At 36.3% G+C, this 18,312-nt stretch overlaps 1 protein-coding gene across 2 annotated transcripts in view; it reads right to left on the reverse strand.

Moving 5' to 3' along the window:
• The window catches only part of PIGN (phosphatidylinositol glycan anchor biosynthesis class N), a 75,466-nt gene that overhangs the window by 19,350 nt on the left and 37,804 nt on the right, over window positions 1-18,312 (reverse strand). Inside the window, exons 17-25 of one of the 2 annotated variants that reach the window (XM_006756794.2) lie at window positions 17,377-17,476; window positions 17,182-17,274; window positions 15,263-15,354; window positions 13,962-14,070; window positions 11,245-11,353; window positions 9,568-9,670; window positions 4,682-4,784; window positions 2,932-3,018; window positions 27-82 (exon numbers count right to left, since the gene is read on the reverse strand). In XM_006756794.2, coding sequence (XP_006756857.1) covers window positions 27-82; window positions 2,932-3,018; window positions 4,682-4,784; window positions 9,568-9,670; window positions 11,245-11,353; window positions 13,962-14,070; window positions 15,263-15,354; window positions 17,182-17,274; window positions 17,377-17,476 — 852 coding nt within the window. The remainder of the gene's footprint in view (window positions 1-26; window positions 83-2,931; window positions 3,019-4,681; window positions 4,785-9,567; window positions 9,671-11,244; window positions 11,354-13,961; window positions 14,071-15,262; window positions 15,355-17,181; window positions 17,275-17,376; window positions 17,477-18,312) is intronic. The other variant, XM_006756796.2, reaches the window with a different exon arrangement.

Here is an 18,312-nt window from a genome sequence, read left to right on the forward strand (position 1 = left end):
TTATTTTTTTTTTCATTTAAAATTACCTGTTAATAGAAGCTATATTCCCAGTTCCAAAAAATGCTGTCACTAAGAAGAAAACCTAAAAAGAGTTAAGGAAATGCCAAAACAAGGCAGAATTCATATAAATTTCTTTTTCATTTAGAAAAGATATGCCTCTTCTACTATGAGAGCAATTTGCTTTCTCATTTGTACACTTGATCATATATTGTTGTAAACGAATATAACATGTCTTAGGAAAGAACCAGATTGAACAAGCAGTGTCCTAAGAACAATGAGGCCTGGGAGGTCACCCTCACTTGTCACTAGTAATCTTGGGAAGGTTACTGTCTTCCTCTTCCCTAGCATACGCAAATAGGATTATTGTGCCCACAGCTGGCCACTAATGATATTTTCAAAAGGAGAATATAGACCTAGTGCATGTGATAGACATTTTCAGCTAAAATACTGTCTCAATTCATAGATGCTTGCTGTGTGGCCATTACACAAGTAAATATCATGTTTTAAAATAATTCAGTAGAGAATGAGACATGAGAAAACATCAACTATCTTTTTGACATTTCTTAAATTTACATTTGTATTAGTGCTGAAATAAAAAGTAGATATTGCCCTGGACAGTATGGCTCAGTTGGTTGGAGCGTCATCTCATGCACAGGAAGGTCACATGTTCAATTCCCAGTCAGGGTACATGCCTAGGTTGCAATTCGCTCCCTGGTTGTGGTACATATGAAGGCAGCTGATCAACGTATCTCTTTCACATCTATGTTCCTCTATGGTGACTTGAGCCTTAAATGTACCCATGGATCCATCCATTCAACCAATCAACTAACCGACCAATATTGTCTGGTGTTTATCAGAAGCAGAGCTAGGCACTAAGCCTATAAACATGAAAGAGTCTCCAAGTGATCAGATGGTGACTAAGATTAAGCTGATATATAGAAGTATATGAGAGAAATTTTAAGATAAATAGTGGAAAAATAAATGAGTCACAAATCAGTAAATAGGTGTGATAAAAGCTTAGGGTTTATTAAAATAAAGACTATTCAGTGAAAGATGAAGCAGGAAATATAGATTGGTGGCATATTAATAAAAATCTTTGGGCTTTATTGTGGAGACAATGAAGAATTAGCAAACAATTTAGGTGAATGATAAAGAAAGACCAGTTCCAGTGTGCTATCCGGATCAGAGAAAGAAATAATTAGAGGCAGAAGTCCAAGTCAGGGACAGGAAAGTCTGAACCTGCGCAGTGGAAGTGGATATGGAGAACGAGGACAGACAGTGGGACCTCAGAACTGGATAAGGAGCAGTTAAATCTGACAAGTTTGATGGCTTGAGTGGTTGAGAGTATGGCAATGCCATTAAATGCAATGAGGCCTGCTAGAGAGCAACTTTGGAAAGGGGTGGGCAGTTGTCAGCCAGTTTGGGACATAGATCTGGTGATGCCTAGCAGAATGTTGGAAATATGGCTTTTGAGGTCAGGAGAGAGGTCAAGACTGGAAAAGTAGATCTGAGGTATGTTCACAGAAGTGTCACTCAAAGCTATGGGAGAGGATGACCTTTTCCAGGTACAGTAAGAGGAGAAGGCTAACAATAGAATCCAGAGAAACACATGGTTCAAGATCAGACAAAGGAAGAATAAGTTTAAGTGAAGGAGAGCAGAGATTATATAAAAAGCTAAGAAGAGACCATGTCCTGGAAGTCAAGGGAAAAGAAGAGAGAAGCCCATGGAGTTGAATGGTACAGAGTGATGATATAAAGCTGAACAGATTAGACCGTGCCATCAGGAAGCCCTGCCAACACTGAGAGGACAGCTTCAGCAGACACCTGACACATAGAGCTACAATGTGCCATACACTGTGTGCCAGGCTTGAGGGTATAGTACATAAAGGGGCGGAAATGGTAACAGCAACTATAGATTTTTCTTTCAAGGAGCTTGGAAGTAAACAGAAAAAACAAAATGAAGCCCTAGCTTGTTTGGCTCAGTGGATAAAGCGTGGGCCTGTGGACTGAAGGGTCCCAGATTCAATTCTGGTCAAGGGCATATGCCTGGTTGCTGCGCAATCCCCAGTAGAAGGAGTGCAGGAGGCAGCCAATCAATGATTCTCTCTCATCATTGATGTTTCTGTCTCTCCCTCTCTCTTTCTCTCTGAATGAATAAAAATATATTTAAAAATAAACAAAAAAACAAAATGAAGTTATAATTTAGGGGGATGCAGGATTCAAGGAAAGGAGTGTTTTACTTGTCTGTGCTGCGTGGAAGGAACCTGCAAAAAAAGAGAGAAGGCAAGATTGAGTGTGAAAGCAAGAGGTAGAGGAGAGCATGGGCACATTTGTTTTCTGGACCTGTAAGGTCCAGCCCTGAGCCATGGTAAGTTCAGAGGAAACACCTCCCTATGAATTTCTTGAAGCTGGTCTGCCAGCCTTCTCAAAGTGAGACTTTATTCTGCCATACTGTCTTTCAAACTTTGAATTCTAGTAACTTTCACACATTTCCTCTGATGTGATCCAAAAACCTTGTGAGGTAGATTTTACATGAGTATAGTATAGGATACACATAAAAGATGCAAACTAAACTCATAATGCAGTTTCTTCTAGGTGAAGAAATTAGATTGGAGTTGGGAGTTGAGACTAACTTTAGCTGTAAAGTTTTAATTTTTTTTTTAAAAATGTGACATATGTGACAAAATATTAACTGTTGATATATGGATGGTAGATATACACACATATTTATTTATGCCAGCCTTTATGCTTTTTTATAGTTTCAAAAATTCCTTAACAACGTGAACTATGAGAAAATTATGGTTGAGAGGAGGGTTAAATGCTCTCCAAGGTAATACCATTAATGGTGACAGGCAGGGACAACTTCCACATTCTTACTCCATTAAATGGGGGGTTGCAGCAACTGAAAACAAAAGCCCAAATGAAGGATACAAGGAAAAAGGCCCTACGAATGTCATCCAGACAGAGCTGTCGAAACTGGGTTATATCAGTATTGTAGGAGAAATGGATACTGGTGACCTGGGAGAAATAAGAAACACATGAATGCACAGTAACAGTTCCCTTACTTCTACCCCCACAGGCAAACTGACAGTCTAAGTTACAACGGCTAGAAAGATACCTTGTACTAACAACAACAAAATATCAACAATAAATCTTTTCCTATAGCTTAATTACACCTTAATAAAGTCGCCAGAAAAATAAAATATGTTGCTAATAATGTACTGAACAGAATTGTAGTATTGCTATATGTGTAATAGAAGTGAGAATTGAGCTTTTTCTTATCCTATATATATGCTTCACTTTTAAATCCCTATATAATTCTTTATTTTTCTAAGACCTGATTTCTCAGTGTCCTGATCTTCTCGAACCCAGGTATGGTATGATATTAAAAAGCATGATAAAATTAAATATCTGTTTCTTTTTTCTTCTCTTAATTCTATTTGTAGAGATATCATTTCTCTTTATAAGAAAAACAAAATATTTTCTGTCTTTGGTAAAATAGAAAGTCATTCAATTCCAAGAAGATAGGTGCATTCTTTCTTCCTTTCTTTTTTTCCCTTAATCCCTCACACTCCCCAAAAAATCATGAGTAAGTTTAAAGGGAGACTTTCCCTATCCCTCACTCTCCATATAATTGCCAATAAGTTCTTAGGATGCTTTCGTACTCTTTCCTAGAAAAAGGAACATCTGCTTTCAGGTAAAAAATAGAACATAAAAAATGACACAATAAACCTCATTTTAAAATTTAATACTACAAATGTTAATATTTAATATTTGCTTATTAGAGTTTTTAATATTTAATATTAAGGACAGCCTGACCACTTACTTAAATTTGATCAAAATGTATTATTTTAATATTTCAGGACTGAAAGTTAAACAGTAATTATTTAATATACTTCAATAAAGTTTCTTCTTTATTGAAATTAATTATTCTAAATTACCAATTCCTCTCTATAAACTCAAGTGGAACCAGTTAATAACAGATCAACTATGAAAGAGTTGTTCTGCAATATTCATTTTACCTGACCTCAGTAAAACTATAAATATTCTATCACTAATTTCTCATAATTACCTCAGTTCTAAAATGAAGGCAAGAGACATCAATTTAATGCTCTACCAAAGATAATAAAGGTGTCCTTAAAATCTGATTGGCTTTTAGGAAATTCATTGTATACTGTGAGGAACAAACAGTCCAAGATTTGGTCTGAGACCACAATCACTAAGGTGACAGAATAAGCATTTTGGATTAGGATTACTAGGAGAAAAACAAGGCAGGGAACATAAATGACCTTTCTGATCAAATTCATTAACTGATTTGTGACAACATAAATATTCTTCTAGATAAAATAAATTGAAAGAAGAAAAATTAGATGCAAAGATAGAGGAAAATGGGATAACATCCCTCCTCCTCCAATCCTTCACCTATATTAATGTTTTTCACATCAGTGATTCTCAAATAATCTCTTTAAAAAGCTCATCCTCTATAATGTCTATAAAACAATAATATGTTTTTCTGTTATACGTAAAAAATTTTCTTACAAACTGTTTAACTTAATTACTAATGATTTAAATAGCATAAATTTTAAGTAGAAAGGTTTAATGAAATAACATTGTAACTTCCTTATAGAATAGAGTATTTTAATATTCTCAGATAAATGCAACGATGATTTTGACAATCTACCTTCTGTTTGCAGGAAACACCAGATTGTTGTAGGGTTTCTTGTTCCATATGTATCCAGACAAACATCAAACATGACAACACTAATGGGAAGAGAGCCTCATACCTAAGAGGTGGGTAGGGGTGGGGTGAAAGTGGGAGGGTAGAAATGAAAAGCAAAAACATTAAACAAATTAAAATGCAAATTTATATTGAGAAGTCTTTTTCAAAATTAAAATGATCTTAATATTTCTAAGGCACAATATCATAAAACTTTTAATTTTTCAGAAGAAGTAGAAAAGAAAAGTAACACTTAAATATCAACTCCAACACCATCTGTTTTTGAAATATATTAAATCTTGAGATCATGACATGTTTAAAATAGTAGAGATATTTAATAATAAATTATAAAGTAAATGACAGATACACACACACACAAAAAGAAAATATACAAAGGTAAAAAGACAATTTCCAAGTTGAATTATTAATACCTGGTATACAGAGAAAAAGAGCAAGACAAATGTTCCAAATTAAAAAAAAAAAAGGCTGCCATATAGGAACATAAAACTCTCAAAAACAACAAAAAGAGTCAATAAGTACACAAAAGTATGTTTGATCTGATTGATAACTGTTATGGAAATCAAAATAATAGGGAGATACCATATTCACTTATCATATTTACCCAAAATTTTAAAAATTAATGTTGACAAGAGTGTAATGAAAAAAGAAATAGCACCCTCTCTGTATAGGAATAAAACACTTTTTGGAAGGTAACACTGTGTATCAAGAGTCTCAAAAATATTCATATGTTCTAACCCAGTATTTTCATCCAGTGTGTCGCAGCACACTGGTGTTATACAAGAATTTTTAAAACATGCAATCCCAAACTATTTAGTCAGAGGCACTGGCCTCTTTGTCCTTAGATTCTCTGCTATAAATACCATCCATCACTTCAAGAAATTCCCTGAAAACATAATCAGACACATGCACTACAATACACATATGAAGATGTTTGTTGTGATATTGTTTACTGAAGGGAAAAACAGAAAACAACCTGCTCTCCACAGGTGAGCATGGTACATCTCTAGGCTGGAACACGAGGTGGATAAAGGAGAAATGTTCATGAGATAACCCAGTGATAGAAGCCTTTTCCAATCCTTTTGGGCCTTAGTTTGGGATAACCTTTGCAATCCCCCAAACCTCTACAACAGTACTTATCACACTGTTTTAATCATGTTTCCTTATGTGCCCTCCCTGATAGATTGTACAACCTTTGTGTCAGTCTCGTCACCCCTGCAGGCCCAGGTCACAAGCTTTTGTTGAGTGAGTTACTTACCTAACAAAATCAAATAAACCAACCCAAACAAAAAACCCCTTTATTTCTCTTTCAATTTTTCCAACTCTTGAACTCTATTCCTTCCATATGGTACCATTTTCTAAACATGAGAAAGCAAAATAAACAATATGCTTTAAATTCTACCACAGATCATAAAACTAAAGCACTGAAGACTGGGCAGAAGGAACACTTGGGTTTGAGGAAGCACACACGATCGTTTGGTATAGAAGACTGAGGATGAAGAGATAACATACACATAAGGAAATATCACTAGTTTAACAAGCACAGAAAGTTATAAAAAGCTACATCATTTCTGACCTGTTAAAATAGCATTTGATATTCTTATTTTAAAATAAAAATACCAAATCTTGGGAAGAATATGATGAAATAGGACCCCTCAAAGGCTGTTGGTGCTATTATAAATTGGCATTGTTCTTAAGTAAAAAGCAAACTAACAACAGTTCATACTCTCTGGCCCACCTATGCTACCGATTTATTTCCTTACAAAAACTATAAACTATGATTACTTTCTTTTGTAAAATGTAGATGAATAAATATTCCTATGGGACTTACTTTCTCTCTCTCTTGCTCTCTCTCTCTTTCTTCTTTTTTTTGTTAATCCTTAACTGAGGATACTTTTCCATTGAAAAAATTTTTTTTTTTAGAGAGAGTGCAAGGGTTGGAGAGAGACACAGAGAGAGAAACAGTGATGTGAGAGAGACACATCAATTGGTTACCTCCCACATGTGTCCCTGGCCGGGGATTGAGCCTGCAACTGCGACATGCTCTTGATCAAAATTGAACCCAGGACCCTTCAGTCCGTGGGACGATGCTCTATCCACTGAGCAAAACTGGCTAGGGCTTCATTTCTTTAGATAATCAATATCTTGTATGAAATCTGCATATCTGAATTAATATACTGAAACACCAGTAAAATGTCATCATAGTGCACATAACAAAACCATACTAAATCTGGATCCGCTAGTTTGGTCTCTGAAAATCCAACAGGGCTGAAAGGCATTTAGCTTTCTTTTATAGTGTGCTAAGGGATCATATAAACAAATTTCAGAGGGAAATTTTAACCAACTAAGGAAATTATTTTCAAATACTATATAGCTTCTATTTGCATAAAAATAATTAAATGTTGATTACAAAATAAATCTTCTTTATTCATAAAATCAAGGATGCATTATAAGTTAGAATTTAGGATTACTGTTACTATCTTTCTTTAAAGTAATAAACTGAATTTTTAAAAATATCCTATAATTCTGACTATTCACTAATATCCATAGAGAACCCTCCAGGTTGCCTTAAATAGTGATGTGAAAAGATGACAACATGGACTGTTTTGCAAAACTGATTTGACACTGAAAATGTTCTTAGTGAAATTATTAGACTGTGCTGCTTCAGGTTACATCTGTGGAATGTTTTTGCAAAGGTAAATGTACTTTCTGATGTTAAAAAATATATTTCTTAATACATTCATTAGTAAGGCCACTCTCACTAGGTGTAAATTTTTACTTTTCAGATTTTCTTAAAATAAATTAAATGTACTTAGGATAATCTGTTTTGGTATCTTTCATGAGTATTAAATTGATGATTTAAAACACTATAAAGCTTATCCCTAATGTTAGCTACATGGCTAACTCACTCTACATTATGAAGTACCTTTTCACTCAAAATTCAACTTTAATTATCCTTTCTTAACTTCTAATCCAGCAAACCAGATCTATGTTTAGATTTATTTGCAGTTTTTAATCTACTACACATTCCTTTAAATCTGTCTAGTGCTTTAGAACCTGGAGATCCAAAAAAGAAAAGGGCTTATTGATTATGAAGTGACTGTGTAGAATATACACAAGTTCTGGATCCTGTCAAACATTACTTCCTAAGGCAACCTCTGGGTGTAATCTCTTAATGAAAGTTGTGTCACCCCAAAATGGTGGGTTAGAACAGAAATTATTTTATATTCTGATTTTTATCTAGACAAAAAACTGCATATTCCAATTCACATATACATTTATACATTGGTAGATTCTGATTATAACTAAATTATTTATTTTACTGGAAGCTCGGTGCACAGATTCATGCACATTGAAAGGAAATTAATTAGAAGAAATATTTTAGAGGCCGGGGAGGGACTGCGGGAGGGCTCCAAGGCATCTCCAACCCATCTCGCCCAGTCCTGATCGGCCAGACCCCAGCAGCAAGCTAACCTACCGGTCGGAGCGTCTTCCCCCTGGTGTCAGTGTGCATCATAGCGACTGGTCAAATAAATGGTTGGACACTTAGCACATTAGGCTTTTATATATAGAAGATAATTTCACCAATAAAAGGGAAAAAGATGAAGAGTTTTAAGGTTTCATTATATTTATCACTCTTGAGTAAGAATATGCTGATAGACTTCAAGCTTTATTTCAGAGTTCAAAGTTCTAAGCCTGAAAGCAAGCCCATCTGAAGATCTTCTTAGGTAACTGGTGAAAATGTCTACACTGATTATACATATTACATCTTCATTGCTGTGCCCAGACCTGTTTGTGCAAAGAGAAATGGAAAGATAGGAGGTATGGGGGCCTTGGTCAGAGGAAGTCTAGCACCCAGTGGATCATCTGCTATATGGGGAATAGAAGAACTCCTGGGATCTAGGTCATTTAGGATGTTAGGGTCTACTATGAGAACATTTCTCTAATTCTGAACTAGGACACCTAAATTTCCCCCAAAATGAACCCAAGTCTTGGACCCAAAATGCCTTTACAAAATCATCTAATGTGGAAAGAATCCATTGACATCACAATGGTAAATCCCTAGGTTTAGTCTAATTGAAACCAGATCCTATATTTGGGCCAAACTATGAGTGGTGGTTATTCGATTTGCCTATATTTGACGTTTGTTATAATGTGCACATTTCTCATCCTCATAAGGACTTAAGTACGGATGAAATAAAATTCAAAAGCAAGTGGAGAATTTTTTTCTTCTAAGTAGATGGGAAGATATATGTCACTGTTTTCACTGAGTTCAAGAGAACGCTTCAGGACCTACCACAAATTAGACTGCTAGTATTTCTTTCTTCTGTAAAAAAAAAATTCAATCTTAAATAAAAATGCATTCTTTAACTTTTGGGAAAATATTCTAAAAGTCTTCTGAATCAAAAGGACTGTTTGGACTGTGATATATGTAACAGTAAAAATAAAATATTAAATTCAAAGAAGAATGAATAAATCAAAGCTTAAGTTAAAGTACATGAAAGAAATGCAACCAAAACTAAAATTCTTCTCAGTCATCGTTTGAGACTTAAAACACCTCCATAATCAATCGGAATTTTCTAATACTAAAATAAAACATTTTAGCCACTTCAGGAAATAAACAGAAAGACAATAGGTAATACTATGAAAACAATAAGAAAAAGAAAATTAAAGGTTATGGTTCAAGTCATATACAGTTCTTATTACAGAAAATACAACTTATTCCTCAAGATTTATACAACATTGTTCATTTCTAAGAGGTTAAATGCTCATAGAAAAATGCCAACATTTAAAACTTGCTACTCTAAATGAAAATTTAAAAAATTTTGTACCCTGTGCTTAGAAGGAGGTAGGCTGACATCGATGAGACGAGTATACTAAACAATCGCTCCAAGAGGTTCCTGGGACTCAGCAGGGGCACCACGAAGGAGGAGGCTGCAATGAAACACAGGGGCGTGTCAGCAAGAGGCACATGACATGTGAGTTTAGAAGCAATAAATAAGTTTATAATCACATATGACCTTATTGTTTGTGTGACCTTTACAATGAGGCTATATTTGCCCTAATCATTTCAGTGAGAAGTTTGAAATTTTATATTTCTAATTAAAATTATATCTTATTGTTTTAACCAACTTTTGGCTCAGATTTTCTCAATTTATAGTCAGCTTCACTCACTGTAATATTAACCCTTAAATGAATAACTTATGTTCTATAAATAATAAAATATATTATTCAAGATTCAGCAACTCTTCTCCTAATTAGGCATTTCGTGCAAAAGACCACTTACTCCCCCTCCTCCTCCAAGTTTTCCCACTGCAAAATATTCATTGAGAGTTGTAGTGTGCTCCTTCAGAAATTATAGAGAGGTTGGGGGGGAATGAGGACACATTTGTAATTCCTTAATAAAGAATTTAAAGATAAAAATAAATAAATAAATAAATAAATAAACAAACAAATAAATAAATAAATGGAAATTATAGAGAGGAGAAAGGACATCACTGTATGAGAGAAGTAATCTTTCCCCACAGCATAAGAAAGCAATTACTTCAATGGGAGGACAGATAAAAAGAGAAGGGGAATGGAAATGTGCATAATTCTGTAATCCCTCTAGTTAGGATGGTGATATGCCTGGAGTTCAATACTCCAGCGTATGGAGAGAGATGACCTGCGATAGAACCCTGGCAGAAACACTTATTGTTAACCATGGGGCATGTGAGCAGAATTTCCATCTTTCAAGTAGAGATAAAATAAAAAGTGGTGAGGTTTGAATACAATTCACCTGTAAAACACTCCCTGAGCATAGTGTCTTGGATACAGTAGGTGCTTAATAACTGTTAGCTGCTATTGTTATCACTAGTCAATATGTACTGAGTTCAGTCAAGTCACCGCAAAATTTAAGACCATGCAAGTTATATTTATAATACTTTTGGACAAATAGCTTCTAATTCTTTTTCAGATGTGTGGTTCTAATAAGGTTATCATCACCTGATACATATTTTAAGAAGGGAGGATTCTTAAGAGTGCTGAGAGCCTTTTGGTAAATGCAGTAGGACGGTGAGAGCTAGAAAATCATTTTGAAGCCATCATGACAAAGACTATATCAGGAAAGACTTATGAATGGATGCTAAATCTAGGGAGAAATTTTGATGACAAGGATATTTGATGGTTTCAGAGTGTCACAGATGCCTTATTATTCATAAGGGAGGGGGAAACCATAAAATATACTGTTTTTTCTTCTGGCTGCACTTAGGTTTTTATCAGATATGAATAAATACACAGCCTTATTATCATGTCATAAATAGTCTATCAAGTAATTCTTGTTAATACATGAATGTTCATAAAAGTTCGAATTTTCTTTGTCAAATGCCAGCAAGTGATAAAAATAATAGCTGGTTATTATTATTGTCCTGCAACAAAATTATGTCTTTTAGTAATAATATAGATGCAAATTGACCATTTTAAACTATGATGATGTAAAGTTACCTCATGTAGTTTGATTGACCTCTTACCTAATATTATCCAGCTAACCACCTGATTAATAAGAGGAAGTCCTTGTTTCTTAAGTAGGCTATTATGGGTGCTATACACAGCCCACATGGAAAGCACTGTGCACAGCATCTGAAAACAAATAAAACACATGGAAATAAAGAGAAGGTGGTGAGAGACTAATTTATATAAGAACACTTCACAAAGTGCTTGAACAAGTGGAATCTGGCCAAATTGCTACCGAAATTGGACCAGGTCACCTTCTTGTGGCCAGGGCTGAGTTAGAACTCTTGCACTAAGCAAAGGTCATCCTTGACAAGCATGAGATGAGGCATTTTACACCTGCAAGAGTATTTTGGCATACATTATCACACTCGTTCTACCTAGAAATATTCATTATTAACCTTGAAGTTCACCTAAATCATGGAAATGCAGAGGGTGAAGTGCATAGAGTTTAATGTAGGTGGTTGTGTCTCCCACCTCTGGCTCTTACCCATACTCCTATCCACTTATTCATTCAACACGTACTTGTGGCCTGAGTATTCACTTGTTACTGGAACTATAAGGAGGACAATATTATTCAGGGAATAAACATAAACTAGTTGGTAAACTACAGCTTAGAGGCCTGAGGCCTGTGTTTAGAAATACTATATTATTGGATCACAGTCATTCCCATTCATTTACGTATTTCCTATAGCTCCCTTTGCACTGCAGAGGTAGAGATGAAAATTTACAACAGACTCTCCATGGCCCTAAAGCCTAAAATCTTTACAATCTGGCTCTTTAGAGAAATGTTTGCTGACCCCTGAAATAGTGGACCAATTGCCATTATAAGAAGTTATCAGCTAATTTATGGCTGTGGACAAAGTAAATGCTCTTAGAGATCAGATTAGCATCCTCACCACCAAATCCTAGATCTATATTTAAGTTACTTATATTTTTAGTGAAGGAAGAACAACAAAAGTGTTATCAATGAAGCTATGACACAATCCTAGGATCCTTTCAATTCTAAGACATTTTTTCATTTCAGATACGTAGCTTGGAATCCATGAAAAATATGGCAAACAGTTCAGGAATTGATGCAAATTAGTAAAGTTAATGTAAAGAGGAATTTTGTAACAGATTTACCTTATTCTTAGGAAAGACTTATGAATGGATGCTAAATCTAGGGAGAAATTTTGATGAGAAAGAATTTCTAACAAAGTCTGTTAGAATTTTCACGTGACAGTCTTTGCTCCTCTAGAGTAAGATTCAGAAACATTTACTTCTGCCAAAGTACTCAATATTACTCGTGAATTCCGTCAAATCTGCTACGGGCTTTAGAGAAAAGCCAGTCAGTGTACTATTTAAAATGGAAGATACACTCCAATGGTTGATAGGAGCCTTGACAAAATGTTTCTTCTCTTGTTATGTGTTCTCTGTTGTTCTTCAAGAATGACATCTTTGAAGGGTGGCATATATTTTTATTTCAGAGTGTTCTTGGAAATACTTTCCATCATCCCAGCTTTGTTCTGAGTACATTTTTTGAGTAGACTCATATGTTTTTTTGGTCAGTGTTCTAGATGTATATTTTAATTTTTTTATTGTTTAAAAGGAAAAAAATGTGGTTTTCACTATCTACAAAAGTGCTTCATTTTACAGAATATTATAATCTCTAATTTTCACAACACTATTAGGTATTATCTCTACAGATTAAAAACAGACTAAAGTTCTATTACTGAAAATCACACATGCGGTAAGCAACATAACTGAAAATTAACTCAATTTTGAAACATCAAGTTCATAGTTCTTTATACCACACCAATGCCACCAACCAAGGTGAAGTTTATTTTCTCCTAGGATGTCCACTGAAGCCTTAAATTGTCTATCCTATATAATAATCCTATCTAATAAAAGAGTAATAAGCAAATTGGCCATCACTCCAACACACAGGATGGCCACCCCCATGTGGACACAAGAAGGCTGGCACAAGATGGCCGGCTGGGAAAGGCAGTTAGGAGCAACCAGGCCTGAAAGGGAGGGCGGTTGGGGGGGACCAGGCCGGCAGGAAAGGGCAGTTAGGGGCAATCGGGCTGGCAGGGGAGGTAAGTTAAGGGTGACTGGGCCAGCAGGGGAGGGCAGTTGGGGGAGAGCAGGCCTGCAGGGGAGCAGTTAGGCATTGATCAGGCTGGCAGGACAGTGGTTAGGGGGTGATCAGGCTGGCAGGACAGTGGTTAGAGGGTGATCAGGCTGGCAGGCAGAAGCGGTTAGGGGCAATCAGGCAGGCGAGCGGTTGGGAGCCAGCAGTCCTGGAATGTGAGAGGGATCCCAGATTGGAGAGGGTACAGGCTGGGCTGAGGGACACACACCAACCCCTGCATGAACTTCATGCACCGGGCCTCTAGTTCTTCATATAAGCATACTCAGAGGCTGCCTTCACTTCAAATGAGGACAACAAAGAATCTCAGTCTAGAGGAGGCCTTTTCAGGTCAACTTTTTGGTCAGTACAGATGCCTCTTATGCCTCCTTAACCTGCTCTTGGGCATCTCTGAGCTGCCTTCTGTTGACCTCTTTGCTATTTCACACCTTTTAGAAAATGTATTTCCATGTGATATCTTACACAGAAAACTCTCTTCTTAGCTGGTAGGTATTGGATAACTTAACCATGATGACATCTTAAGAGCAACAAAATTAAACACAACTGTAAGATACTTTTTGGTATATCATTAGTAATAAGACAGTGTGACAATCTGTAACTAACCTGTAATAGATGTAACAATAGCTTGTCATTTACAAATCTATCTTTTGTTTTTATGAGAGATGTTACAACAAACAGGGACAGCAGAAGGACCAGCAGGCCTGCACCCATTCTGTTTGAAAACACAATTCACAATTTCAAATTTTCTTAAGATGCTGACTGAACACAGAGCATATGAAAATATTAGACATTCTAGTGGTTCTCAACCTTCCTAATGCCGTGACCCTTTAATACAGTTGTTCATGTTGTGGTGACCCCCAACCATAAAATTATTTTCGTTGCTACCTCATAACTGTAATTTTGCTACTGATATGAATCGTAGTGTAAATATCTGATAGGCAGGATGTATTTTCATTTTTTCTCGACACACAGGTTGAGAACCACTGTATGGAGAACATCTGAGTCATTTGGTTTAATCAAGATAAAGTAGCAAAATAGATACACATACTTTAAAATTAACACATACTTAAAAATATTTTTTAGTTAACTTTCCCTCAATTAAAAAAGACATACTCTCATCTATTAAAGATTAGGTTAAAATGCTAAAAATATTATTTATACAGAGTTCTAAAGAAAGTAACAAAGATGATTACATAATTAGAAAAGAGAGGAAAAGTTACATAAAATAATGATTATTTAGCTTGTCAAGCACATGCATAAACACACACACACAGCCAATAGATTACTTGATACTAATTTAAAAGTAAAGTTAAAAGCAAAGGTAACCAATTGTTTCATGGATTTATTTAGGACATATTGAAAATAAATAAATATAATAGTAGCATGGAGAATTCCAGAAAGGTATATAGAATTTTATAACAGTCAAAGTGATTAAAATGAGAAAGTTATCAAAGTATAGCTTCTTTTCATGGAGATCTGTACATTCAGATTAGAATAGGAATTTAATTTTTTTAAGACTTAAAGTGTGGACATGCTCACAGGCAAAGACAGAGATGACATCAATGGCTTTTAAACCTTTTTGTTTTGGCAAGAGAAGACTTTTCATTGAAAGCTTTTCCAGACTCTCCAGTATACAAAGATACAGAAAGCTTCTGGACTTTTTTGGGGGTGGATGGAAATGGGGGGAGTGGTATTTTAAGTTATCACTGTTTGGTACAATGTCATTCTTGTGAAGGCCCAAAGGCAGCCCAGGGAGCTTTAATGACTCCTAGAGTCATTAATATTTTAACATCTAGTTTGTTTGTCTAATTTTAAACTTATGATCAAGATTAGGTTCATATTTCATAGTGTTAAGAAAAATAATTGTATTGGAAAGAAAGTAAGTTAAAAAATATTGTTCATACACTAGAAAGATATCTGGCTTTCGTCCTACAACAGGCATCAGTGGGAACACTGCCAGGAGCAAACAGAAGAAAATCCAACTCAGTGAGATGCTCTAAAACAAATTAAAAAAAGTTATTTTTAGGCAAATATGGTAGAGAAAACAGTCTTCAATATTTCACAGACTATATGGCTGTGAATCAAAGAGAAAATTCAAACCTTATATCTGTTTACAAAGTAATGGAGTTACTGTCTGTAAAGTTTCAGTTATGCAATAGGTAGTACATAGGTATAATATGAGTATCCTATCTAATAATAGACAAACATGGTAATTGACCACACCTTCGCTATGCCTCCCATTGACTAATCACCATGATATGCAAATTAACCACCAACAAAGATGGTGGCTAATTTGCATATACCGGCTGGGAGCGAAGACTGAAGACACTGTAGAAGGAAGCCAAGCAAAGGAGCTGAGGTAGCGGAGACTGGCAGGGTAGGAGCCGCAGAGATGGGCGGGGGAGGAGCCGCAGAGATGGGAACAAAGCCCTATTCTTGCAGGAATCCTCCTGCGAGGGGCCTCTAGTTATCTCACAATTTTCATAATAAGCTGGGAGATAGGTTATATTATTCACAGAGTTTCAGATAGGAAACTGACCTCAGAAATGTTAAAGTATAAGTAGTATCAACCTATGATTAGTAAATGAAACAGACAGGACTTTAACCTGGGCCTGAAATTTCAAGGGAAATGCTTCCTTCAATTTACATTATACGGTATATTGATTTTATCTGTAAGCAATTTGGACAGCAATCATAATCAAATGATTGAGCCCAGGAGGGAAATGAGCAAAAACACCTTTGCAATTAGATTATGACAAAAATGATCAAGAATCTCATTGAGGAATTTTACTAGTTCTTAGAGGCTGGAAAGAAGATATTTCTATCTTCTTACTACCTCCATCAAAAAGTAGCAAAATGGCCCTCACTGGTTTGGCTCAGTGGATAGAGCAGACTGAAGGGTCCCGGGTTCCATTCCGGTCAAGAGCACATGCCTGAGCTGTGGGCTTGATCCCCAGTAGGGGGCGTGCAGGAGACAGCCAATCAATGATTCTCATCATTGATGTATCTATCTCTCTCTCCCTCTCCCTTCCTCTCTGAAATCAATAAAAATACATACAGTATATATAACAGTATCATTTTAGCCATTTGGTTTGGCTCAGTGGATAGAGCATCAGCCTACGGACCAAAAGGTCCTGGGTTCCAATCTGGTCAAGAGCATGTACCTAGGTTGCAGGCTCCGCCCTGGCCCAGGCCCTGTGTTTCTCTCAGGTTGATATTTATACCTTTTCCTCTCTCTTCCACTCTCTTTCTCTAAAAAAAAAAAAAATCAATGGAAAAATACCCTCAGGTGAGGATTACAAAAAAAAAAGTATCAAAATGGAAATGAGCATATTTCTTATAGAAGCACATTGTAATTCTCTATCTAGTTGAAGGGAGAAACTTAGGAATAATTATATTTTAAAATAATCCATCATGAACATATGCTTCTCCAGAAAAGAATGGAGGTGGCACAGGGCTGGGAGGGAGGTGACAGTTGTGATCTGAGTTTAGAGAGTGATCCTAGCCGCTGCTCTGGGTAGTACCTCGGCTGCTCCATCATTCAGATACTTGGGGCTAAAGCAATCTATCAAGCACTTCAGAGAAGGACACAGCTCCTCTGCTCCTTGAGTATTTCAGTCGTCATATGACAGGCTCATTTTGATATGAAAATCTATGCAATCACTGAAACCTTAAAGCAACCTCCATCCTCCAGTCAAAAGGACCAGACTTTTCATGTAGAAACATGTTCCACCCTTTTCTTTAAAAATGAACAGTTCCCCAAGTTAAATACATGTCAAACCCAGTAACTACTAACTGTCCAGTGTCAAAAGAGTACGTATACCTTTGCTCGCGTCCACAGCTGAGTGGTAAATGGCCAACCCGCAAATACAATAAGTCCAGCAGTAAGCATATAGCGGTAGAAAAAACTGAGAACCTAGTAACACGTTCCAAAGAAGAAATAAAAAGTGAGGTCATTTTAAAGCAGTTACATAAATGTGAAAGAGATGACTATGCTGTAATGTGGTAAATTACTTACTAATACTTCAATTCCCAAGGCAAGTGCTAACAGGTATCCAACAAAATGACGCGAGGGGAAGGTCAACAGTGATGTGACAAGGTCTTGAATAACTTGGTATCTGTTTAGCAAGATTTTTTATTAAAAGATTATCTATATTGAATTGAAAATTTGGCCATATTTAGTAAAAAAATAAAAACTTTGTACAAAGCTATAAATCATGAAATGTGTAATTCACAAATTATTTTAAAATGAAGAGAATCTCTAATAGATTTGTTTCAATGGCTTTACTGACCTAAATCTTTTTTTGAAACCTAGAAGTATTTCAGTAAAAATTATAATTTCTGGATTAATTTGATAATGATCACAAAAAGTTTCTTGTTTTAAAAAATATTGATGACAATAAATGAGTCTTATTTGATCATAGTTTAACCATACCCATCTATCATAATAAAAGCATAAAATGCTATTAGACTGGACAGCCGAACGACCTTCTGAGTGTCCTTCCAGATGACCTTCCAGATAAAGCCAGGGCTGCAAGGGCCAAGGCAAGCTGCTGCAGCTGCGAGGGCCGAGCCCCTTGCATGAATTTCGTGCATCGGGCCACTAGACCAGTGGTTGGCAAACTGCAGCTCGGCAAACTGCGGCTTGTGAGCCACATGTGGCTCTTTGGCCCCTTGAGTATGGCTCTTCCACAAAATACCAACTTCTGCGCATGGGCCACGAAGTTTCAATCGCACTATCTGTGTGCACCCACATGTGGTATTTTATGGAAGAGCCATACTCAAGGGGCCGAAGAGCCACACTCATGGGGCCAAAGAGCCCCCCATGTGCCTCGCTAGCCATGGTTTGCAGACCATTGCCTTAGAGGAACCCTACCCCGAGGAGGGAGGCCCTGCCGGCTGGAGGCCCAGACCTCCAGGCAAACCCCCACCCTCACAGTGGCCAAGTGAGAGA

The sequence above is a fragment of the Myotis davidii genome, unplaced genomic scaffold (assembly GCF_000327345.1).
Source record: "Myotis davidii unplaced genomic scaffold, ASM32734v1 scaffold11, whole genome shotgun sequence".
Classification (NCBI taxonomy): domain Eukaryota; kingdom Metazoa; phylum Chordata; class Mammalia; order Chiroptera; family Vespertilionidae; genus Myotis; species Myotis davidii.